Source organism: Phodopus roborovskii, unplaced genomic scaffold, assembly GCF_943737965.1.
Source record: "Phodopus roborovskii unplaced genomic scaffold, PHOROB, whole genome shotgun sequence".
NCBI lineage: Eukaryota > Metazoa > Chordata > Mammalia > Rodentia > Cricetidae > Phodopus > Phodopus roborovskii.
In genome coordinates, this window is record NW_026126062.1 from 112,791 (window position 1) to 136,159 (window position 23,369).

The window sequence follows — 23,369 nt, forward strand, 5'->3', positions numbered from 1 at the left end:
TGGGGGAGTGAGTTTTGTTGAAGAATGAAGGTGAGAGTGTTTTCAAGCAAGGTAGGGCTTGGCTGGATGATCACCATGCTGTACACTTCAACTTAAGGTCAAATTGAAATGGTGGATTTTGGGTCAGAGTGGGCAAGGATGGAGTTTGGTGGAGATTTTATTTAGGGTTGAAGTTGGGTACTTGAATGAGGGGCTTGAAATTAGGAACAAAGTGAGGGATACATTTTGAATAGAATTTTCATTTTTTCATTGGGGTTTCAAGACTCAGTTTCAAGAGTTTTGTTCAGCTTCTGAGAGGGGTAGTAGGTAGACCTGGTTAAGATTCCCATCTTTGAAGGAAATAAGCTGTCTGATTTCAAATTCTGACTACTATTTAGAAATTGTATATTTCTTATAGTAAAGTATGGGATAGCCCTTGAGCCTAGTATGTAGTATTATTACTATTTTAAAATGAGGAAATTGAAGTGAAAGAGTTAATAATTTGCTGGTGGCCAAACCAGGCACTTTAATTACAGAACCTTCCTAGCTTACAACAGCATCCGCTGGATGTTCTTGCTCTGTATCCATTCTGCATTTGTATAAGGGTCTGTTTAACCTGGAGAGGGGGCTCCGTGGGTAAGAGCACATATAGCTCTCCCACAGGATGGGGGTTTGGTTCCCAGCACCCACATGGCAGCTCCTAGTCTCCTGTAACTCCAGTTCCAGGGGACCTGATGCCCTTTTCTCACCTCTGCTGGCACTACACACATGACACTCATACATAAACTCAGGCACATACATATCCTTATAAAAATAAATTAATAACAATTTGAAAAGGGGTCTGTGCTGTTTCTGGATAGCTGGGGAAAATTATTCAGTAGCAGTACCGGCATCTAGAGGTTAGATGACCTTCAAGTTCGTGATCAAGTCTGTAGCCATTGTGAGGTTTGGATTCTAATGTCCCATGTGATGGAGGTAGGGGATTGTCTTCTGGTTAGGAGGGTTTAGATTAAGGTTTAGGGAGACTGGATTTGGAGTTTGAGGGGGACTGAGTGCTAAGGTCAGGATTGAGTCAGGGTTTCATTTGGGAACTAAGGCTATGTATGAATAAGGTTGGGGGGCTATTGGGGATAACATAGGGGCTAGGCTGTGGTGACTCTGAGATAAATTGCAAGAAGCTCTATTAAGGGGTGGGTAGGACAGGAAGAGGGTGATGATGCTCTACTTCCTCAGACTCTCCAGGAGTAGGGTCCAGGTGGGCAGTGGGTAGGTGAAAGGGTGAGGGTGGACCAGAGCCTAGGGTGACTCCAAGGGTCTTCAGGGGTGGATGGCTGCTCTCACCTTTCCCGCCTTCAGATTCTGACATCCTCCTGTGGAGATGTAAGGGCCATCTGCACACAGTTCCCTCTCTTCTCCTCCAGCCTTAGAGAGATTAAGGTCATGGGGCGGGGAATAATAGTGTCAGTTGGGAGGGTGAACAGGGGAGCAAATGGGATGTTTATAAGCCAAAGATTGGCAAGTGAAAAAGCACTGGTTAAGTGTTTACCAAATAGATACCTGCACTAAGCTGGCAGAAACTAAGATAAAAAAAAAGTGGTGTAATTTTCCAGTAACAGAGTTATAAGTACACTGGGCAAAAGTAACATGTGCATTATCTTTATGAAAAAAGAGTCACATGGCAAATATCAAAGGAATGTAAAATGGAGAAATATATCACATTTAGTAATGATGTAAAAATTTCCCAAAGTGATCTGTTTGGCATTTTGTACTGCCTGTACCAAACAAAATCTCAGCATATTTTTCTTTGTAATTGGCATCTTTGATATACAAAGGACCAAGAAAAGCCAAAACCTTTTTGGAAAAGAACAAGATGGGAGGATTTTCCATATCTGATATCAAGATTCATTATAAGTCTACAGTAATTCAAAATAGAATACAGCCAGGGGTGGTGGTACAAGCTTTTAATTCCAGAACTCGGGAGAAAGGAGTATCACCATTACAATTTTGAGGCCAGCCTGGGTTACATTGCAAGACTTTTTTTTTGCCTCAAAACCACACCAAGGCAAGACAGCACAACAATAAAGAACAACGTTTAGTTCAGAAACTGAGCCATGCACATGATGTGTGTGTATATGTGTGTGATTTATGACAAATGTTAGCACTATTGGGTGGTGGAGACAAAAAAGGCTATTCAATAAGTAATGGTTACATAGATATTTGGTGTATCAGTATTCTTTGGATTGCACACGTATGTATTGCATATAAAATGCTTCATTTATCGATTGCATGAATATAAGTATAACTGACAGCTCTTTCTTTCCCTCCCTCCCTCTCTTCCTTTCTTTTGGGGTAGTCTCCCTGTGTAGCCCATCCTATGCTCCAACCAGGTTCTGGGATTACAGGTGTTTTCCACTGCACCTGGTTTAGTAATTCTGTGTTTTCTTTTTCAACTATTGTGTGTGCCTGCCAGTGGTACCGCTGCACATGTGTGGATGTCAGAGGACAATTTGTAGGTGTACATTCTCTTTACCTTCCAGGTAGGTCCTAGGGACCTAAATCAGTTTGTCAGGGTTGGTGGCAAGAGGTCTTAAGTGATGAGCCATCTTACTGACCCAGTAATTATGCATGTTTACCTAAGATGTATTTATTATTTGTTTGTTTGTTTGTGAGGGTACGCAGGCATATATGTGTCACAGTGCAGATGTGGAGTTCACACTCTATCGAGTCATTTCTCTAGCCTTCTAGCATGTGGATCTCGGGGACAGAATTCAGATTGTGAGGCTTGGTAGCAGGAGATGTTATCCTGAGCCACCTTCCCAGTAGTAGTAATTATATCTTAATCCTAGGATGTAGATATTATCAAAATCTTCATTTTACAGATGAGGAAAGCAAGACACAGGGGAATAATACTTTTGTACACTTGTAGGCTTTTATAACTTGGAAGATAAATGCGTCCTTAAATGAAGCTTTTCTCTGTTCTATCCCTTAGATGCTAGCACAATTCCTTCTTCCCTTGGACTAGTCTGCAGGACTTCAGGTGGAAGAACTACAGCTTCCAGCAGCCTCTGCGTGCTCAGTCCTGAGTGTGTGCAACATACCACGCCCCCAGGCATCCCGCCTGCGCAGCACTCACTCTTTGAACTACATTTCCCATTGTTCCTTGCGCGGCACGTGATGCTCTGTCCTCCGTGAGCACGGAGAGCAGTTGCTACAGCGTTGCTCCACTTTCTCTGATCCGATCCTGGACCCAGCCCCAGAGTTAGAACTGACTCCACCATGGAAGAGGCCGATCGAATCCTCATCCACTCCTTGCGCCAGGCGGGCACGTAAGTCACACAGCCCCCACTCTCCTCCAATTGCTCACATCCGGGTCTCCAAAACCTAGGACCCCCATTACCCGGGAACCTTAAAATCGAGACGTTAGCACCCAAGGGCCCGATTACAGATTCCTAAGCCCCTCTTGACCTCAACATCACGGGTCTCCCAAACCTTTTGACGTAGATGTTTGGTAAACCCAGAGGACTCAGACTCCTTACAAATCTGGAATCTCAGGAAGTGAGACCTGAAATGTATAGTCTGGACACTAATACACGGGGACCCTGCTATGTAGAGGCTGTTAAGACACATGGACTTTGAGATCCAGGAAACTTACAACACAGGACTGGCACTCAGAATCTCCAGAATCCCTGAGATTGGATACTTGAGGATCTTCAGACGTTAGCTTTTGAAGCACTCAGGGCTTTTCAAAAACACCAGGACCCTAAATGCTGGCAGTAGCAGCAATTGGTAATACTAACGCACACACCGGGCAGTGGTGGCACACACCTTTAATCCCAGCATTTGGGAGGCAGAGGCAGTCTGATCTTTTTGAGTTTAAGGCCAGCCTGGTCTGCAGAGGGAGTTCCAGGACAGTCAGGGATGTTACAGAGAGAAACCATGTCTTGAAAAACCAAACCAACAACAAAACCATTGAGACACAAGGACTCCTCCATTTGAGGGCCCTAAAAGTCTTGGATGCCAAAATTTGGGGTGCCTGATTTTTGTTTCTATTTAGGGACCCTGGCATTTGAGACTTCTGAAAACCAAGCCTCTTACTGTGTAGTTTCTTCAAACCCTAGTAGATCTAGGAGGCCTTGCCATGCAAAGAACAGGATGTCTTAGGACCCAGAAATATGGAGACCATGTCATTTGGAGCATTTTCACCTTTGTAGAACCCAGAGGTTTGAACCTTTGAAGTGCAGGGGAGTTTGAGACTTTTCTAAACTCAGGTCATTTGTGTTGACTGAGGTCTTAGGACCAAGTAGAAGTCATAGTCACCAACACCCAGGGTCTGTTGAAGTCTAGGTTCACCTGGGCTCTAGCGCTTCCTTCTCTGGAAGGCTATTTTCCCCCCAATCACTCCTCCTCAAACATGCTGCTTTTCTCTTTAGGGCAGTCCCGCCAGAAGTGCAGACTCTGCGAGCTTTCAGCACTGAGCTGGTCGTAGAGGCTGTGGTCCGATGCCTTCGCGTGATCAATCCTACTGTGGGCTCTGGCCTCAGTCACTTGCTGCCACCGGCCATGTCTGCCCGGTTCCGCCTGGCTATGAGCTTGGCTCAGGCCTGCATGGTGAGTGCCCTCCTCCCAGTATGCACATTGTCTTCCTTCCCTTTTCACAGAGTCACCAAGTTCTTTGACACTCTTGGCCCTTCCTCTTTGCCCCTCTTTGTGGCTTAGCATTCATGAATGGTTAAAGCTGCTGCCTCTGTAGCCAAACTGCACGACTAGTTCTACTATACCTAGCTCCACTCATACTTGCTGTGTGACCCTAACCCTTCCATGCCCATTTCCTTATCTGTGAAATGGAGATGCTAAAACTAAGGCTGTGTGGAGTGAATGAGCTGATGCAGTTTACACTTGGACTACCTTTAGCACCCTCCTTTTAAGCTTGGCATCTAGGTTTCACCCCAGTGTCACATGGTAGCCATTTACCTACTTATTAGGGCTGAAGAAAGACCTCAATTGAGTTATATACTCCTAAACAAAGTTCTGATTAGTTCTGCCCAGATCACATGGACATCCTGTATGACTGATTAGCTGCTGTTTCACCCCATAGAACTGGGGCAGGTATGGTTACCCAGAGAAAGGTGTTTTGTTTAAGGAAACATTGTTTGTTACATTGTATTATGCCTCTCATAGTTGCAAAAATGCCACTCTGTTAGATCAAATAAATCAAATAAAGTGCTTCTTCAACTATACACCCACCCCTGCATTTCAGAGTTGGGTCCAGTTACTGTGCTCAAGAGCTAAGAGTTCTTCTTTTTCTTGGAGCTCACTGTCTTTGTGACTTTGCGCCTTTTTGGTCCTCAATTTCTGTCCGTGTAGAATGAGTCTGAAAGCTAAGCTGAGTTAGGGTGTAGCTCAGTTTTAAGAGTGTGTATTTCACATGCACAAGGTGCTGCATTCAGTCTCCAGCATTCAAAACGCGGAAGCTAAGTTACTATAGAAAAAGCTCATAGCTTAATCTGGATGCCTGCACTCCAGCAGCCTATGGCTATGGAGTGACTGTAGACACTTCCAACATAGTAAGTTGCTAAGTCTGTGGTGGCAGGTCAGTAGAGTATCCAGTGAAAACTTCCTTGTCCACCAAAGGGGATAGGGTCATCATAGCTGTTTACCTTGGACCAGTGTTTATGCAGTTTGGGTCTGAGTGGTACCCCTGTTGACCCTGCCTAGCTAGCTTATTACTTTCAAGTCCACCTAGCTGTCAGGAATCCTCATATTCTTTTATCTAGGGCTCTTGGTTGCCTCATGAAGTGATCAGTCTGCCCCTGTTCCAGGCCATGTTCTGGAAGATGGCCTTCTAAGAGAGAAGCTAATTTGGGCATGGCGTGTGCTCAGTGGGGAGTACCCAAGTGGTGGGGTGAGGCTTTCTCTGATGTTTCCTTCTCAGTGCTGTCTGGCTCTGGATATTGTGGCTCAAGTTAATTTCAGTGTAAGGCAGAGAACCTGATGGTCAAGGGATACATGCGATTGTCTAGCTCAGCAGCCATGGTTTGCTAGCAGCAATCAGCAAAGGTCTCCAATGCAGCATTTCGTGTTCTGGTGTCTTCCTTTCCATGTACCTTGCTTCTGGTATCCATTTCTGTTCCTAAACCACCTAAACCACCTCCGTGTTTCAGCTTCTGGCACTGTATATGGCTGCTTAGTCAGTGTTCAGTTGCTGTGAAGAGACACCATGACTGCAGCAACTCTTATAAAGAAAACCATTTAATTGGGTCTAGCTTACCGTTTCAGAGGTTTAGTCCATTGTCATCATGGCAGAGAGCATGTTGGCACACAGGCAGATGTGGTAGCTGAGAATTCTACATCTGGATCCCAAGGCAGCAGGAAGAGAGGGACTTTGGCCTTGGTTGGCATGAGCTTCTGGATCCTCAAAGCCCATCCCTGGTGACACATTTTTTTCTAATAAGGCCATACCCCCTAATCCTTTTAAATAGTAGCACTCCCTGGAGACTAGGCATTCAATTTATGAACCTATGGGGCTACCCTTATTCAAACCACCGCAGTAGCCCACTTCTGGAATGAGTTTCCATATGAGTCACAACTCTTAGATCATAGATGTCAGATAAAAAACTTTATGTAGCATAGAAGCCAGTTGTTTTTATACTTGTGTGACCACAATCCTCTAATACAGTTTCTGTTGTGGTAGAATACAGGAATACATATCATAATGATATGTTTTTGAGTCAATACTCTGTGCTAGGCACTGTGGTAACATGCTGAAACACCATGTGGGTGCTGGGAATAGAACCCAGGTCCTTCGGAAGAGCAGCCAGTGCCCCTAAGCACCGAACCATCTCTCCAGGTCTTGTATATTTTTTTTCTTACATGGAAAAAGTGAAGTATAGATAAGTACTGGGCAGAGGTCACACAGCTTGAGTTTGAGTCCAGGAAGTTTGCTTTCAGGGTCTGTATGTCTTTGAACCTATCTGCAACTCTTGAGAGTCCTTTCTTTCTGAGCTCTTTGCTGATCTTATTTTATTTGTTGTTGTTGTTGATGATGGTGGTGGTGATTATTTTGTTGGTGCTAGGGATGGAACCCAGGGCCTTGGTCATGGAGGCAGGCACTCTGAACCACATCCCCAGTTCTGTTTATTTTTAGGCACTACTTATATAATGTATAGGTTCACGACTTTCTTCTCAAAGGGTCTGGGCATTGTTTGGCTGTCCTAGAAGTTGCTCTGTAGACAAGACTGGCTTCAAACTCAAGAGATCTGCTTGCCTCTTCCTCCTGAGTGCTGAGATTAAAAGCATGCGGCACCACTGGCAGCAAGCCTGCTGAGATTTAATCTCTTTTCTTGATTTTATAATACTGACTGCGATGGCTCTGTGGCCTGGATGCTTTGGTGATGCAGGGGAATAGTGGGAGGGTGATGGCAGGTAAAAGAGTCAGAGCAGGAGGCTCCTCCCTACTTGGCAAATGGGGGCCTGCCTTCTTAACCCCAGCATCATTATCTGGCAGGACCTGGGCTATCCCTTGGAGCTTGGCTATCAGAACTTCCTGTATCCTAGTGAGCCTGACCTCCGAGACCTACTTCTCTTCTTGGCTGAGCGGCTACCCACTGATGCCTCTGAGGATGCAGATCAGCCTGCAGGTAAGGGGTCCTGCAGGCCTGGGGAAGTATTCCCAGGGTGATACAGCCTGAGAGAGGTGGCAGGAAGAGTAGGGGGCAGGGGCAGCATGTGTCTTTGGGAGACTTGGGTGGATCCGAGGTCAGGGAGCAGATGGATACAAGGCAAGTAGCATTAGCATGAGGTTAGGTTAGGTTAGGTTAGGTTCCCCAATTTACCTCCTGTACATCTGATCCTCACTCACTCCACTCTTATCATATGGGTGTTCTTGGTGTTTTTCAAATGTGCCAGGCCCAGTCTAGCCTCAGGGTGTTTGGGTCCAACCCATGGATGAGTCCAACCCATGCGCCACATACTGCAGAAGCTAGCTATGAACACCAACCAATCAACACAAAACTGTAAACCTGCTTGAATTGTTAGATTTTTTTTTTGTTTTTGGTGTGAGTCAATCATGCTGTTCTTGAGCATGAATTTGTAGGCAATAACATGTCAGAATGGCGAAAGGTTAAACACGTTCTAAATTCTCTGTGGCGCCTGTTCTGTTACCTCAGCAAGGCCTTTCTCTGGCTGCTCTTTGGAACATTCCAGCCACTTTTAGCTGCCCTTCTCCCTTCTGCTTAGAATAGATGGTCCTAATGAAGTTTCCTTTCTGTTATCTTGCTGATTCCATGTAGATGGGGACTATATCCCTTCTCCCGCCCGAAGTGGTGTTTAACCTGGTTAACTGGTACCTGCCTGGTTTAAGCTCAGTAACCGCTAAATGACTGAGAACGCTAGTTGAATCTATCTGCAACTGGAGGTGAGGGATCGGGTGCTATGGCTGGCTTCCCAGTACTTTCAGATTTGTGGCATGTCTCTCCTTCCCTCCCTGCCACCCCTCACCCCATAGGTGACTCGGCTATTTTCCTTCGGGCCATTGGGAGCCAAATTCGGGACCAGCTGGCCCTGCCCTGGATCCCACCTCTCCTTCGAACTCCCAAGCTGCAGCGCCTCCAGGTGGGATCCCCACCTCCCATCCGTCGGGACCTGTCCCCTCCTTGCCTTTGTCCTCATCCATTTGCTCAGGGTGCTGACCCCCTTTCACTAGTGCCTCGTTCCGGAGGCTGACTCTGCTCTCTTCACAGGGCTCAGCCCTCCAGCAGTCATTCCACTCCTCCAGGTTGGTTCTGTCAGAGCTCAGTTCCAAAGGAGGTGAGGCTGCAGTTGTGTGGATCTAAGTGAGGAGGGGAGAAGGGGACGGGAGCATTGGTGGCTTGGGGGGGGGGGCGGCTGGCTGACACTGTTTCTGCCTCCAGAGCCACGGGAGTTCCAGGCAAGTCCCCTGCTGCTACCAGCCCCCACACAGGTGCCCCAGCTTGTGCAGAGGGCAGCCTCACTCCTCGAACATCATGCCATCCAACTCTGCCAGAATGTGAGCAGGGATTGCCAAGGAGATGAAGACCGGGTGTGCTGGGCACACCGTCTCCCATCCCAGGTACCACCAGTGTTCAGCTCTCCTCCCAAGGCTTCGGTTCCTGTTAGTTCTCTGCATCTCGTTGCCCCCACTTTGTCCCTCTCTTCGTTGCTTCTCCTTTGTGTGTACTTGCCTGGTTCCCTTCCTGATAGAATGGATAAGAAGGACAGAACCTGCAGCACGTCCTTCCCCTTTGCCTGCTTTCCTGTTGTGAAAAAGCAATGGGGTAGTGACCCTGCATGAGTTTTACCTGGGACAGCTTGGAGTATTCCCTGTGGGGACTGGGTGTGTCCCTGAGCTCTGTCTTTGACTCTGCATTTGTCAGTGATCCTCATGCTTCCTGGCTCTAGGTGTTTGCACCATTTCCTCCTGTTACTGTCTTTCTTGTTCGGTAGTTTTCCTGCCCCTCTTTCTTCACCTTTCTGTCTCCCCATCTGTATCCTGCATCTTTCTCTCTGTTCACCTTTGCCTGTCCCTTCTTGCCCTCTCCTACCTCTTCATCTTCTCCATCTTCTCTCTCCACCTCTGTCCACTTTTCCCATATCTGCTTCTCCACTATCCATTTCTGGTTTTCTGGTTTTGTCTCTTTCCATTTATTTCTGCCCTCTGGTTGCCATTTGCTTGTTCTTTCTCTCCCTGCCCCCTCTCTGTTGTTTTTAGGGGATATTTGAGACAGGGTCTCACTACATAGCCCAAGTTGGCATCACAATTTAGAATCACTTTGTGTTTGCCTCCCAAACGCTCGGACTACAGGCATGTACCACCACACTCAGATACTGTCTCTTCTTTAAATTCACAGGAATAATAATAATAATAATTGGTTTTTTGAGACAGGGTTTCTCTGTATTGCTTTGGAGCCTGCCCTTGAGCTTGCTCTGTAGATCAGGCTGGTCTTGAAGTCACAGAGATCTGCCTGTCTCTGCCTCCTGAGAGCTGGGATTAAAGAGGTGTGCCACTACTGCCCTGTCCACAGGAATTTTGAAGTACAAATATAGAGAGATTATTCTAATGATTCTTGTCTTCTAGTCTTTCTTCTATTCGCTTTTAACTTTGCCCCAGTATTTTAGAGCAAATCTCAGAGCCTGGGAGGTAGCGCCACAGAAGAACACTTACCTAGCATGCACAAGGCCCTGGGTTCCATATTCAGGATCAAATCCTAGCCCAGACTGTCACATATTTTCAACTCTTAACTAGTCAAAATGACATGTCATTACTCACAAGGACATTTTTTATGTAACCATTGTGCCATTTTCATACTAAATGAAATTAATGATCTCTTCGTATCCTTCAACACCGAAGCGGTCTCTGTTCTTCTCGCCTTACTTATTATCTTCCTCTGTCCCAAACTCTGAACCTTCTTTGCCTGGTATTCCTCATTCTGTGTTGTTGCTGCCCACCATCCTTTCTATCTCCTGATCTGAAAGCCATAGGCTCACTTTTCTCTCTTCTCACATTCTTCTGCAGCACCGGTGAGGAATGAGTGAAGAGAAATGTAGCTGTATAGCAAGGTCCTCTCTGTCCTTGGGAAGCTCCTAGGCTAATGGGGCCAGGACCTGCCTTGGTGGGAAAGCAGGGTTCTAGGGACCATCAGGTCCTTAGGTCCTCCTCTTCCCCTGTGTGTTCTTCCCAGGAGGATTCCCGGGCTGCACAGCAACGACTGCACAAACAGCTGGCTGAACATCTTCGTCAAAGCTGGGGCCCACTTGGAGCCTCAACGCAAGTCCGAGACCTAGGAGAGATGCTCCAGGCCTGGGGTGCTAGGAATAAGACTAGCACCTCCAAAGGCTCCCGCTTCACCCATTCAGAGAAGTTTACCTTCCAACTGGTGGGTAGGCCAGTGTGAACAGGGAGTATGCTGATGGTTGACTTGAGGGTTGCTTTATGTATTAACACGGATGTATTTCATACAAGTTCCTTATGTCCACTAAATAGGCCTTCTCCAACTGGGAGAGAGGGCCCAAAGGGCTCCCCTAGATTCTTGGGACTTGAGTGGAGAAAGGGCAGATAGGTGGGACTTGTGTAAGGGGTGTGCAGTTCTCCCAGCACAAATCCCATCTTTTGGGCTTTTCTTTGGTTAAACATGTTGGGGTGGTCAGGGACGGAGGTTTCCTCGTGTTCAGCCACTCTAATCTGTACTTACACAGGGTACTTTACTCTCTCCAGTAGTCACAGTATGAAAACTGTCAGTGGTTGAGCCGACATGGGTACAGTGCTTGGGGGTGCTTTGGGGTTTGAAGTTGGGCTGTGAAGGATAGGCCCTTGTATGACTGATAACCAGGTTGCTGCTTCTACCCATAGGAGCCCCAGGTCCAGGCCACCCAGATACCAGATATACCAGCCACCTCCCAGAAGCCTGAACTGGTAAGGAGAGTGAGGGAGAGAGAGTGGGGAGGGGTGATGGAGAGAGAGAGAGAGAGAGACAGAGACAGAGAGAGAGAGAGTGAGTCAGCCAGGTCAGCTAGGCTATTGCCTGTCTCTGGACTTGGTAGCTCCACCTACACTGGCCTGTGCTTCCCAGGACACACGGGCAGCTCAAGAGCAGGAGTTAGAGTCCCTTCGGGAGCAGTTGGTGAGTGTGAACCACAGCATTGAAGAGGTTGAAGCTGACATGAAGACCCTGGGAATCAGCCTTATGCAGGTGAGGGGCTGGGAGAGGGACTTGGGTTGGATCAGGTCAGAACTGGGACCTTGAGAATTAAGCTGTAGGTCTGTAGATGCCAGGCTTGTTGAGGGAGGATACTAGGGACCTCTGGCATTTTGAAGGTCCAGGAGAACTTGTGAGGCAAAGAAAGATGCTGGCTTATTGGACCTATAGGGGTTAGAGGCACACTTGAGCATCAGTCAGTCTTTGTAGGGGGTCACAGCAGCTATGGGCATTAGTGGAGCAAGATGGGTCTGTATGGACTGGGCCTTGCAGGGTTTCTCAGGGCTTTTGGCTGTCCGTATGGAGTGAACTGGGAGGCCTTGAGCTGGGCCAGGGCCATAATGGGCTCACTCGGATTGTGAACTGTGTTATATGACTGGGAGCTTGGCTGTGAGTGTATCAGGTGGAAACCGAGTGTCGACAAAGTGAACTCCGTGTGGCTGAGCAGAAGCAGGCCCTACGCTTGAAGAGCAGGGCAGTAGAATTGCTGCCTGATGGGGCTGCCAACCTCGCCAAGCTGCAGGTGGGTTGGGATTGGGGTTGGGCTGAGATGGGAGGGAGTGGATGGATCTAGCCTGTTTTGACATATTCCCCTGACTCCTGCCAGCTTGTGGTGGAGAGTAGTGCCCAGCGGGTCATTCATCTAGCAAGTCAGTGGGAGAAACATCGGGTCCCACTTCTTGCTGAATACCGTCACCTCCGAAAACTCCAGGATTGTAGGGAGGTAGGTGGCGGAGTCCTGGGCTGTGAGTGTAGATGTACTGCCTCCACTGGGCTCTGCTCACTGCCTTCTGTCTATGGGTTCCTGGCAGCTGGAATCATCTCGACGGCTGGCAGAAATCCAGGAGCTGCACCAGAGTGTTCGTGCAGCTGCAGAAGAGGCTCGCAGGAAGGAGGAGGTCTATAAACAGCTGGTAAGGGCAATTTAGGGCCCTGGGTTATGACGGAGGGTGGGGTATGGGGCTTGGGCTCATGCCTGCCATGTTCTTGTCTAGGTGTCAGAGCTGGAGACTATACCAAAAGATGTGTCCCGGTTGGCCTACACCCAGCGCATCCTGGAGATTGTGGGCAACATCCGGAAGCAGAAGGAAGAGATCACTAAGGTGTGCCAGTATGGCTCTGATGGATGGATCATGTGGGCAGACAGACATAGGGGAGTTACACAGGGACTTTACAGTCCGTCATAGAGCTGCTCAGGCACACTCCAACATATAATAGACACATACAGTCTACCCTAGCCACCCCAACACAGTGACATAGACCCTGAGTGCATATAAGTGTAGGTACATGAGTACCATCACTGGCCAGCCACCATGCCCCAGACATGATGGCTCCTCTGGTTTCTTCCAGATCTTGTCAGACACAAAGGAACTTCAGAAGGAAATCAACTCTCTCTCTGGGAAGCTGGATCGGACATTTGCAGTGACTGATGAACTCGTGTTCAAGGTATGGAGCAGGCTGGCCTGGGAAGGGTTGGGGTGGGACTGGGCTGTTGCCTGTTGCTTGGGTCTAACTTTGTTCTGTGGAGGGTGAAGGCAAAGTGGTATTGAAGAGTGGCTCTGTAGGGGGAAAGGACTAGTGGGAACAGCAGGAATGGCTTGCTGATATGTTTGTGGTCCCTTTTGTCTTTTTTAGGATGCTAAGAAAGATGATGCTGTTCGGAAAGCTTACAAATATCTAGCTGCCCTGCATGAGGTGAGGGAGCCATGGGCCTGGCAGGCTGGCTGTAGAGGGCTAACACAGGTGCAAGCCTTGTATTCTTGTTGTTTTCAGAATTGCAGCCAGCTCATCCAGACCATTGAGGATACAGGCACCATCATGAGGGAAATTCGAGACCTGGAGGAGCAGGTGAGATCTGGGAATGGGAAGGGGAATGGAGGCAGGCCAGGGGACAGCTCCTTGTTTTACATTGAGAGTCTGTAAAACCGGACAACTTAACAGCCAGAGGCTCAGCCTTAGTGCCTGCAGTGCCCGGGACCTGGAACTAGTCTACTCAGAGCCCTGGCTTCTAGCTTGAGGCTTCTCATGCCCACCTCCCAGAGCCCGTGGCAAAAGCTATGGCTTTAGGTGGAGGGAAGGACATACACAAAGGCCTGTTGATGGGAAGGGAAAGGCCACTGTGACAGGGATGGGAGGAACAGAGAGAGTAGCGCAGTAGAGGGGCAGCCAGCAGGGGCTGGAAAATGAGCCCTGCATGCTGAAGATGTGTGTATTGTGTTGCCTTAGATTGAGACAGAGATGGGCAAGAAGACTCTGAGCAACCTGGAGAAGATCTGTGAGGACTACCGAGCCCTTCGCCAGGAGAATGCTGGCCTCTTGGGCCGGGTCCGGGAAGCCTAGAGCCCTGATGGAAGTCTTACAGCCACAGGCAGGAACTTGGGGGGTGCTGGAGACAGTGCCCGAGCACTTGTTCTAGCATTCCTTATGTTTGATCCCCGTTTTCTTCTGCTGGGATTTTAAACCCAGATGCCTGCTTATCTGGTCCCATCTTTGATCAGGGTGATTATCTAGCTTGACCACAGTTTATTGGATGGCCACTGGGGACCAAGGGGTCTGGGTTTCCCAAATAAAAGAGAAATTCTTCTGTGGTCCACGCTGAGGCATGGATTGGGGCTTGGGGTAGGGGACCGGGGTCAGTGGGAAGTGAGGGACATGGGCTACATTTTGGTGAGTCAGTGTGTATTGATGGAACTCAGGATATAATAGGGGAGGGAGCTGCATGTGTGTGCACGTGTGGGTTCTGATAAGCTGAGTCTGACTGTTGCTATTTTGGGGCCTGGCATGAGGCTGTATATGACTAGTTATGCTGTATGGTTTTCTGGGATGCAATCTTGAAGGTTCCAGCACTGCTGTTGTGCAAGGATCTATATGTATACATATGTGCGATAGTGCCCATGGTTCCAGATGTTGCGGTTGAGTGCTTTGGTGTGAGTCAGTAGGACTGCAGTCACGTGAGACTGCAGGACAATGTAACTTTGAGGACAGATGAATGTACCAAGGCAGGCTCTTTGTGTTTTAGGGTTTGGGTTGAGTCTAGAGGACAGGCTTATGACTGTGGGTCTGTGTCATTTTCCCGCTTGGGAGGCTGTATGTATAGCTGTGTGTGAGGGCTGTTTGGCTGGAAAGCCCATCTTGGGGATAGGTTGGGGATAGGGGCTGGGCTGAGATTGGTGTCCCTCAGCCTTAAGGCAGAAGTTATGATCCTGGAGGGCAGCTAGAGAGGGAGCAGAGGCCCTGACAGGCAAGACAGCAGAAACATTGCCTGGGCTCCGTAGATAACGTTCATGACTTGCCTCCTTGCCTCCGCCTCCACAGATTGTTTCATGTTTTGGCCCCCATCCATCTTTTTTTTTTTTTTTGCTTGGTTTTGAGGTCAAGGGCAAGGGTTGGAGCTCTTGCTGGGGCGTTGGCTCCTCTTCTTGCGAAACTCAAACTCATCTACGGTCCACACCGCTCCCTTCTCACTCTCCACTCTCACAAAGCACTTGTGCAAGCTCAGGTTGTGGCGGATGGCATTCTGTGGAAGGGAAAGCGGGACCCCAGGCAGGGATGGGGTGGACAGTCATCCAGTGAGTTCAGCAGGCCTTAGCACTGACCTGATCCTTTCCCACATGTCCAGCCCAAGGTTAACCACCCTTGGAGCCATCCCAGCCCCCACAGAGGTACTTCACCTTCCAGGTGGCCGGGTGGTTTCTGAAGTAGGCGAACATGCGTGTGAACCAATGGTAGATCTCGTTGAGTGTCCTCTGCTTCTCTGGTGCTTCCAGGATGGCCTGGAAGTTGGAGTCAGGTGGAGTAGTGAACATGTTTCCTCAGAATTATGCCTGAGGGGCGAGTCTACTCTAAGCTCTCTGCCTGTGATAGGTGTGTAGTTGTGGGTCAAGGGAGGGGAAGGAGAGAGAATGGGGTGAGGCCTGGGGGCAAGGGTGAAGTTAGTAGTGGGGTGGTCAATGGAAAGTGTAGTTTTTAGTGTCACAGTTTGGCTTGCACTGGCCTGGCTTGTGGTAGGAGTTTAGGTTCAGGGACCGATCTGGGGCGAAGCTATCAAGAAGGCTCACCTCTCTGGGCTGCTCAGAGCTGAGGGTTGTTAATGCAGGGTGCCACTCTTGCTGCAGAGGGGTGTAGCAGTATAGGAGGCAAGCACCCCCACGCCCAGCTGTCAGGCCTAGGCTGCCCTGCTTACCCATCGGATGAGGGTGGCATAGGTGAAAGGGGGCCTCAGGTTATGGAACTTGAAATAGTCCATGTTGTGGAAGAGCTCTGCAGAGGGTTGGGATAGATCAGGCCCCATGACCTCCTCACACCCTGTCCCACCTTTGTCTCCAGTGTGAGTCCAAGGCCCGAAACCCTACTATTATTAGCACCAAGGGTGGAGGAGGTCTGTAGTCACACAGAGGTACCGTTTATGGAATGCTTGCCATAACCCCAAATAGCTGTCCCCAAATTAAAATCGGGCAACTTGCACATCAAAGGCATGTAAGCAGTTCAAGTGGTACAGCCAGTACGACACCAAAGAGTTGTGGTTCCTGGGAAATCCACAACCCAGGCCTGGCAGGTGGGAGTGGATTGGGGAACTTGGATGAATGCACCTGCTTCCCCTTGAGGTGGGGAAGAAGGGAGGGTCCCTCCCTCATGATGAGCAAATGAAGCAGATACCAGGTGGGCAGGTGAGGCATGGCTCCGCTCCCCTAAACACACGGCTGGAGCTTCTAGGCCTAATAAACTCAGGTGCACTTTCCTCCCAGCTTTTGGTGGGGGTGTGAGGGAATTGGGGAGCTCCTCTGTACCCCCTGGCACCAGTCGGTATTAGGAGCTTGGGGTCATAGGGTGGGGTGCAGACTGCACTGACCTGGAAAAGTGCTGTTTCCATGGCTTCCCCAGAGGTGCCTCCTCACTGCAAACAGGCTGTCTGAGCCCTCCCGGGGACTGGACCAGGCTGGGAGAACGCTGCCCTGCGTGCTGGTGGCTACAATGCAGCAAGAGCTCTTGTCCATTGAGGCCTGGGCAGATTTGGGAGACAATGGTGATTGAGAGCCTTAAGCTTTCCATTTTACTACATCCTTTCTAAAATTATTTTATATTTTTATTATTAATTAAATGTGATTTTGTACAATTTTGCACATGTATGCAATACAGATTACTTTCACCCTCTTCCTCCCCCTACTGCTTACTTGCTTCCTTCCCAACTATCACTCTCATATTCATGTCTATTTAAAAATTATTATTATTATAATTATAAGAAATAGCGGTCTTACTATGCAGCCCTGGCTGGCCTGGAACTTCCAGAAACTTACCTGTCTGCCTCCTGAATGTATCACCATGCTTTGTCTATTCATTTTAGTTTGTCTTACTTATTTTTTTTTCTGAGACAGTCTCACTATATATTTCTGGCTGGCCTTTTATCTTCCATCCTCCTAGCTCTACTCTGGAGTTCTTGGATTATGAGTGTGCCACCACATGTGGCTTCTATTTTTATTTTATATAATATATATATATATATATATATATATATATATATTTTTTTTTTTTTTTTGGAGACAGGGTCTATCTGTGTAGAGCATTATGTAGACCAGGCTGGCCTTAAATTCACAGAGACCCACCTGCCTCTGCCTCCTGAGTGCTGAGATTAAAAGTGCATCACATCACAATGGCTTTCCATTTTACTTTTAAAAATGTTTGCTTGAAAAAAAAAGTTTGCTTGCTTGCCTATCTTATCTATCTATCTATCTATCTATCTATCTATCTATCTATCTATCTATCTATCTATGCAGGGTCTCACTTTGTAGTACAGGTTAATCTGCAATTTACTATATAGCACAGAATGGCTTCAAACTTGGAGCATGCTTGCTGTATAAACCTCCCAACTGCCTAAGCCACCACTCAGTTTCCATTTTATTTTTATTTTAAAAAATTGTTTTTCTGAGGCAGGGATTCATTTAGCCCATGCTGGCCTCTAGCTTATTATGTATCATAGGATGACCTTGAACCCCGGATCCTCTTGCCTCCACCTCTGGAGTCCTGGGATTATTGGTATTAGTCATTATACCCAGCTTCCATTCTATTTCTATTTTAAATGAACAAAAATATTTTATGTGTACGGGCATTTTGCCTGTATGCATGTGTGTGCACCATGTGTGTGCCTGGTGCCTGTGAAGGTCAGAAAATTGCATTGGATCCACTAGAAATGGAGTTAGAGACAGTTTGAGCTGGCATGTGGATGCTGGAAATCAAACTCTGGTCCCCTGGTAGAGCAGCAAATTCTCTTAATCCCTGACCCCTCACTTTATTTTTAATTTACATTTACTTATTTGGTTATATTTGTATACCACTTGTATATATGTATGAGGTGTATACACATACATGTTTGTATGTGTGTAAGTGCTTGGGCATGGGTAGAGATCAGAGGACAATCTTGGGCATTAGTTGTGACCTTTTACCTTGTTTGAGACAGGCTCTTTTGTTGTATGCTTCTGCTTATGCTAGGCTAGCTGGCCTATGAGCTTTGAGTTTCTTTTTTAGACAGGCCTGAATTTATAGAGATTTGACTGCCTCTGTCTCCTGGGTGCTGGATGCTGGGATTAAAGGCCTGTGCTACCATGCACAGCATTTGGGTTAACTCTGTCTCCACCTAAGTGCACTGGGATTGCAGACTTGTACTATTCTGCTTGTTATGCTTTGGGTGCTGGGATCCAAACTCAGAACCTTTTACTTGTGCGGCAAGCACTTTTCCCTTTGAACAGAACCCCAACTCTGTTTATTTGTTTTTTTGTTTGTTTTGCTTTTCAAGACAATGTTTCTTTGTGTAGCCCTGGCTGTCTTGGAACTCACTCTGTACACCAGGCTGGCCTGAACTCAGAGATCTGCCTGCCTCTGCCCCTTGAGTGCTGGGATTAAAGGTGTGCGCCACTCCCGTGTGGCTATTTGTATTTTTATTTTGAACTTTTATTCTTCTCTCATACATTAGATCCCAATCACAGTGTCCCCTCCCTCCACCCCTCCCAATCCCTCCCTCCACATCCCCTCTCCCTGAGACCAACTCCTCTGTTTCTGATACAATAAGACCGGGCACAAACCCTCATATCATGGCTACATATGGTAACACAGTATTTTTTTTTAGACAAGGTTTCTGTGTTGGTCAGGCTGGTTTTGAACTCAAGGATTCAAGTGATCCTCCTTCAAGTAGCTAGCATTACAGGTGCATACCATGTGTCCAGTGAGGTCAGTGCTTTTGAGGGCACCACCCACTTGTCAGTTGCAAGGTGTGTTGGGATGCCATCAAGCAGCACTGGAGCATCTAGATTACCGTATAGGAGTGAGCATGCTAGGAAGCCATAGGTGCTGGGGTTGGGGTGAGCAGGGGACCAATTGGGATCCCCTATCATCCAATTGTGAATTGGGAAAGAGTCAACTACGTCTCCCTGATCTCAGTGGTCTTCATTTGTTCATTAGAACGACAGTGGTGGCTACCTCTGTTGTAGTATGAGACTTGAGTAAGTTCACGTCAGCAAAGTGCCTTGGACTGGGCGTATGAAATGTATGGTCCCACAGGACCCTACAGCTTTCAGTGTTCTGAGGTTATTAATTATCTTAAAATTTGAATATGGGGCCCTCCATCTTCTTTTGCACTGTCCCCTCTGAGTTCTGCCTCTGGTGCACTGGGGTTGCTCTCTGCCTTCTGAGGGCGGCTATTTAGTATTGCTTCAAAAAGGCAGTATCATGATGTTTTGGGGTCACAAGGTCAGAGGGTTGTAAGCGTATTAAGGGGGTGGGAACGACCAGGACTTGCATGTGAGAAGAGATCATTTGGTCCTCAGGACTTGGGGTACTCACCACAGCTGGAGCTGTTGACAGTGCCATCTTCCCGGCCAGGTGGGCTTGCATAGCACCCAGCTTCTCCTTTTCCAGCTCCAGCTGTGGGGATAAGCACCAAAGTGAGGCCTCCACCTGGTCTTCCTTAGCCATACCTTTGAATGCGCAAAGGCCTTCCCTTGGAGAGCCCTCCCTCACATCCTTCTTTCCCCTCAGCCACGCCCTATAGGAGTTACCTGCTGCTCCAGAGACTGTACCACTTCTCTCTGGAGGAGGCATTGCGCCTTGCCCTTCTCATCCAGGAGGTGATCTGCTTGGCAGTGCCTGAGCAAGGAGAAGATTCCATGTAGCTGACCGTGGTGGGTCAGGCCTCTTGGCTCGGTGTGCCAGTAGGGACAACCCAGACTCTTTGGGAGATTCTTCTTAGAGTCTCAGTTTCCCTCACTCAGCAACACCCATGTCTCTCTCTCACACCTGGGTTACCTTAAATACACACTCTTCAGCAACTACTGGCTTCCAGGCCAGTGCTATTAGAAAGGTGTGGGAGGGAAAATGGCACTTAAGATGGTGGGCACAGCCTATGCAAATGACTGCCCATGCAGGTCATACATCATTGCCAAAAGTTAGGTATGATTAGCGAAATACAGAAGCAGAGGGGGTCAGATATAAAGCTGAGGGGAAACAGCTACACTTTTCTAGAGGAGCAGAAATCCAAGGCTCAATAATGTATGTTGCATGATGGGAAGAAGGACAAAGCAGTTAGTAGTATGGATTCTGGAGCCTGGCTACCTGGATTCATATGCAACATCCATCACACAGGACCTGTGTGAGCTTGATTGACACAATTCTCTTTGGCCTTAGTTTCCTTGTGTATCTCATGGAGATAACTATCAGCATATACTATTACTATTATGTCTCATCATACTAAAGAAGCCCAGGCACTTGCCCAAGATCACAGAACCAGGGAGGATGAAGTCTCAACCTTTACTACTTTCTTGTCATCAATCAAGAAGATTCTGAGTTGAGATATGCAGTTCTGATCTCTGCTCAGACACCAGAACCCCATGGGTAGAGTCAGGCTACTCACTTGAGAAACTCTTCTGACTCTTCGAAGACCTTCTCACAACCAGGCCACTTGCAGACTCCGTTGACCAGCAGTGGGTAGGACCCTTGCGGCGCAGCCAAAAGGTTGCTGGGGGTGGGAGAATCCAGGATATCAGCAGAGGGTAGGCAGAGAGAAGGCATTCTTCCCAACACTGCCGACTTACTTTTCTTTCCTGGGTGTACCCGAGCGTGGGAAGGTGCAGAGTAGAGCTGGCTCCCTGGACACCCACTCCAGACTGGCTACATTGATCCCTGTGAGTAGAGACAGGGTACTTCTGGGGCTGCAAGGTAGGCTCTGAAGCTTGTTCCAGAAAGCCTCTACCTTCCCTGAACCTTGAAGACTCTTAACTCATAGGACTCTGTTGTTCCCATAGAGCAGGGCTTCCGACAGAGCAGCCTACAGACGGCCATTGCTAAGTAAGGACATTTTGACTAATGGCAGCGCTTTGTGATATCTGACATAGTATGTCTTCAGGGTTCTAAGCCTGACAGTTTTTGGAGGTTGGAGTTTTCATGACCCTTCTAAGACCTCCATAGTGCTCTAATTGAGAAAAGTTTACATTGTACATGTTCAAAATCTGGGGGCTTGGAGAGTCTGTGAGGCCATGGGGAGAAAGCTGAGGTGTTTACCAGGTGGCAGGCCAGGCCGAGCCTTGAGGGAGAAGACCCCAGTGGCAGCAGAAGGCGGTGGGAGGCTGATCATAGCTGGGTTATCCAGTGGGCGCACTTGTAGCACAGGGGTCTGGGCATGGGCATCCACAGTGGAGAGCTGAGGAACACATAAGGACCGTGGCTCAGGCTGGCTTGGGCTTGGCCTCACAGTTACCCTGTTTGTTCCCTCTTCCCAGCCTGTTCAGATTCCATACCTGATGCATGAAGTGTGGTCTGTCCTGGAGAAGTGCCTGCAAATGGGGTGAGGGGCCTAGTCGGGCCCCAGAGGGTGCCACCATGACTAGGGGTACTGCAGGCAGCTGGAAGGAGAAGGCACATGCCATGAGCTGCTAGCCTCAGCTTCATAGTCCTGTGTCTCATTCATCAGCTTTTCACTGACGTTCCACATGGTAGGAACTGTTAACATATCCAGTCCACACACGTGGAATCTGAGGCTCAGAGAGACATGATTCACCAATATCAAACAGTTAAAAGTGGTAGAGTTGGCCCCAAAACTGTCACCTTACTTTCCTGGGCACCAGCCATCTCCTCTTGTCACAGTGAGATGAGGACACATGGCTATGCCCATGGGATCATAATAAGGTCTCCTTATGGGACAAGGATTGGGAGGGAGGGGGAAGCCTCGAATCTCTGAAGCCTGGAGAGTGGGGATTTTCTTGGCCCTGCGACATCTGCATAAGTCATAGACTTGCCTGGGACCCATAAACCACTTCCTGTGCCCCAGCCAGCCCCCCTCCTGCCACATGCCACAGTAAAGGTCGGCACCTATAGGCCCAGGTACCCCACCCTGCTTGCCACATTCTGGGCCCCAGGCCTCACCTGCAGCTGTGATGGTGGCAGGGGGTTTAAGGAGGAAGTGTGGGCCCCACCTCGCAGGTCCCGGCCTTGGAAAGTTCCCCCAGGAACCCTGGTCCCCAGGAGTTCTGAGCCCTTGGGTGCAGTCTTCCAGGTTGGCAAGACTCCTGGGGATGGACCGAGGGCCAAAGAAGGGGCCACGGGCTTGGCTGGCCTGGGATTGGGCATTGGGTTCTTGTCAGAGGCAGGCTGCAGGAACAATAGTGGAATGGAGTCACACACATTCTAAGGCTGGTGTAAAGACAGTCATCCACGTGGCACATATAGATAGCTTCTGCTCAAAGCAGGTGTTGGCTAGGTTCATGTCCCAAAGGGCCCCATAACTATACGCCAGCCCTCGTCCCTCTTGCACAATACACTGATATACGTATATATATGTGTGTAACACAGATATGTGTTTATTTCCTACATGTACATGTCCAGCATCTGACTTGTCTGCATCCACCACACAGTCCTTTTGTGAATGTGGGGCAATGGGGACTTGGTTTGTGGGGCCTCAGCCTTCTGGTATCTCCTGCATTCTGCACAGACCACAGTCTTCGCTGATTCTGCTGGGACTTGTCTTGGACTCTCTTCTCGTTATTTTATTACAGTGACTTGGGCATGAGCTCAAAAGATTCAGCTAGATGCCATGAGAGGGAAGATTCCAGGGAACTTAGTAGTACTAGTGAGAAGTCTACTGCAATAGTTTAGGCAAGCGATGATACTGCAACCAACCTGGATAATGGCAGAAGAGCTGGTAAGGAATGGCTAGATACTAAGTCTCTTTTGAAGACAGAGTCAGGAAAAATTGTTGGAAGCTTAGATGTAGGAGATGGGAGAAAGGGTCAATATGGCTTCTGGGGTTTAGTATAAGTAGCTGTGACAAAGTAGGCATTGCCAGAGATGGAGGATGGAGGAACAGAATTTGCAGTGATGGTAGTCAGATGTGGCTATATGCAAAGGTAAGCAGTAGATACGAGGATAGACATGTAGGTAGGTAACTGAATTCAGGACTGCAGAGCTCAGGGCTTTTGTTCTTCATGGAGTTAAAATGGCAGGTGCCAGAGAAAAAGGAGGGACAGGATTTCTTGATCCAGGGTCCTTGGGAGCTCCCCAAATTAGCCTCCTCCCTACTTGCCCCAATCTCTGTTCCTCAAGCTTGCAATTCCTGCAGCATCTCATCTTCCCCTAGCCATACCTCAGTTTTTTGAGTTCCTCCCCAAAGCCTTGCATGGTGTGACCCAAGCCCCTCTGCTG

At 48.3% G+C, this 23,369-nt stretch overlaps 2 protein-coding genes across 2 annotated transcripts; one reads left to right on the forward strand and one right to left on the reverse strand.

Annotated features, from left to right (window-relative positions):
• Positions 1 to 3,144: 3,144 nt before the first annotated feature.
• On the forward strand, positions 3,145 to 14,257 carry Ccdc22 (coiled-coil domain containing 22). Its single transcript, XM_051179384.1, has 17 exons — positions 3,145 to 3,305; positions 4,410 to 4,587; positions 7,484 to 7,616; positions 8,483 to 8,589; positions 8,718 to 8,784; positions 8,889 to 9,067; positions 10,677 to 10,871; positions 11,345 to 11,407; positions 11,565 to 11,684; positions 12,094 to 12,213; positions 12,298 to 12,414; positions 12,503 to 12,604; positions 12,686 to 12,793; positions 13,041 to 13,136; positions 13,326 to 13,385; positions 13,464 to 13,538; positions 13,917 to 14,257. Exons 1-17 carry the CDS (start codon positions 3,256 to 3,258, stop codon positions 14,028 to 14,030), a joined length of 1,884 nt encoding a protein of 627 aa, XP_051035341.1. The 5' UTR covers positions 3,145 to 3,255; the 3' UTR covers positions 14,031 to 14,257.
• Positions 14,258 to 14,309: 52 nt separating this feature from the next.
• On the reverse strand, positions 14,310 to 22,304 carry Foxp3 (forkhead box P3). The gene is made up of 11 exons (XM_051179385.1): positions 22,095 to 22,304; positions 21,470 to 21,574; positions 21,234 to 21,372; positions 20,768 to 20,855; positions 20,587 to 20,691; positions 19,736 to 19,823; positions 19,521 to 19,601; positions 16,540 to 16,690; positions 15,874 to 15,950; positions 15,362 to 15,463; positions 14,310 to 15,207 (listed from the first exon to the last, which is right to left on the reverse strand). Exons 1-11 carry the CDS (start codon positions 22,296 to 22,298, stop codon positions 15,064 to 15,066), a joined length of 1,284 nt encoding a protein of 427 aa, XP_051035342.1. The 5' UTR covers positions 22,299 to 22,304; the 3' UTR covers positions 14,310 to 15,063.
• Positions 22,305 to 23,369: the final 1,065 nt, after the last annotated feature.

Excerpts from the sequence above, each read along its gene's own strand:
- Foxp3 (XM_051179385.1), bottom strand. The coding sequence starts at position 22,298 with ATGCCCAATCCCAGGCCAGCCAAGCCCGTGGCCCCTTCTTTGGCCCTC. Across the intron at positions 20,856-21,233 it reads TCGGCCTGGCCTGCCACCTG|GGATCAATGTAGCCAGTCTG; the intron begins GTAAACACCTCA and ends CTCTACTCACAG. Across the intron at positions 15,208-15,361 it reads ACCACCCGGCCACCTGGAAG|AATGCCATCCGCCACAACCT; the intron begins GTGAAGTACCTC and ends TCCCTTCCACAG.
- Ccdc22 (XM_051179384.1), top strand. The coding sequence starts at position 3,256 with ATGGAAGAGGCCGATCGAATCCTCATCCACTCCTTGCGCCAGGCGGGC. Across the intron at positions 8,590-8,717 it reads CCAAGCTGCAGCGCCTCCAG|GGCTCAGCCCTCCAGCAGTC; the intron begins GTGGGATCCCCA and ends CTCTCTTCACAG. Across the intron at positions 13,539-13,916 it reads TTCGAGACCTGGAGGAGCAG|ATTGAGACAGAGATGGGCAA; the intron begins GTGAGATCTGGG and ends GTGTTGCCTTAG.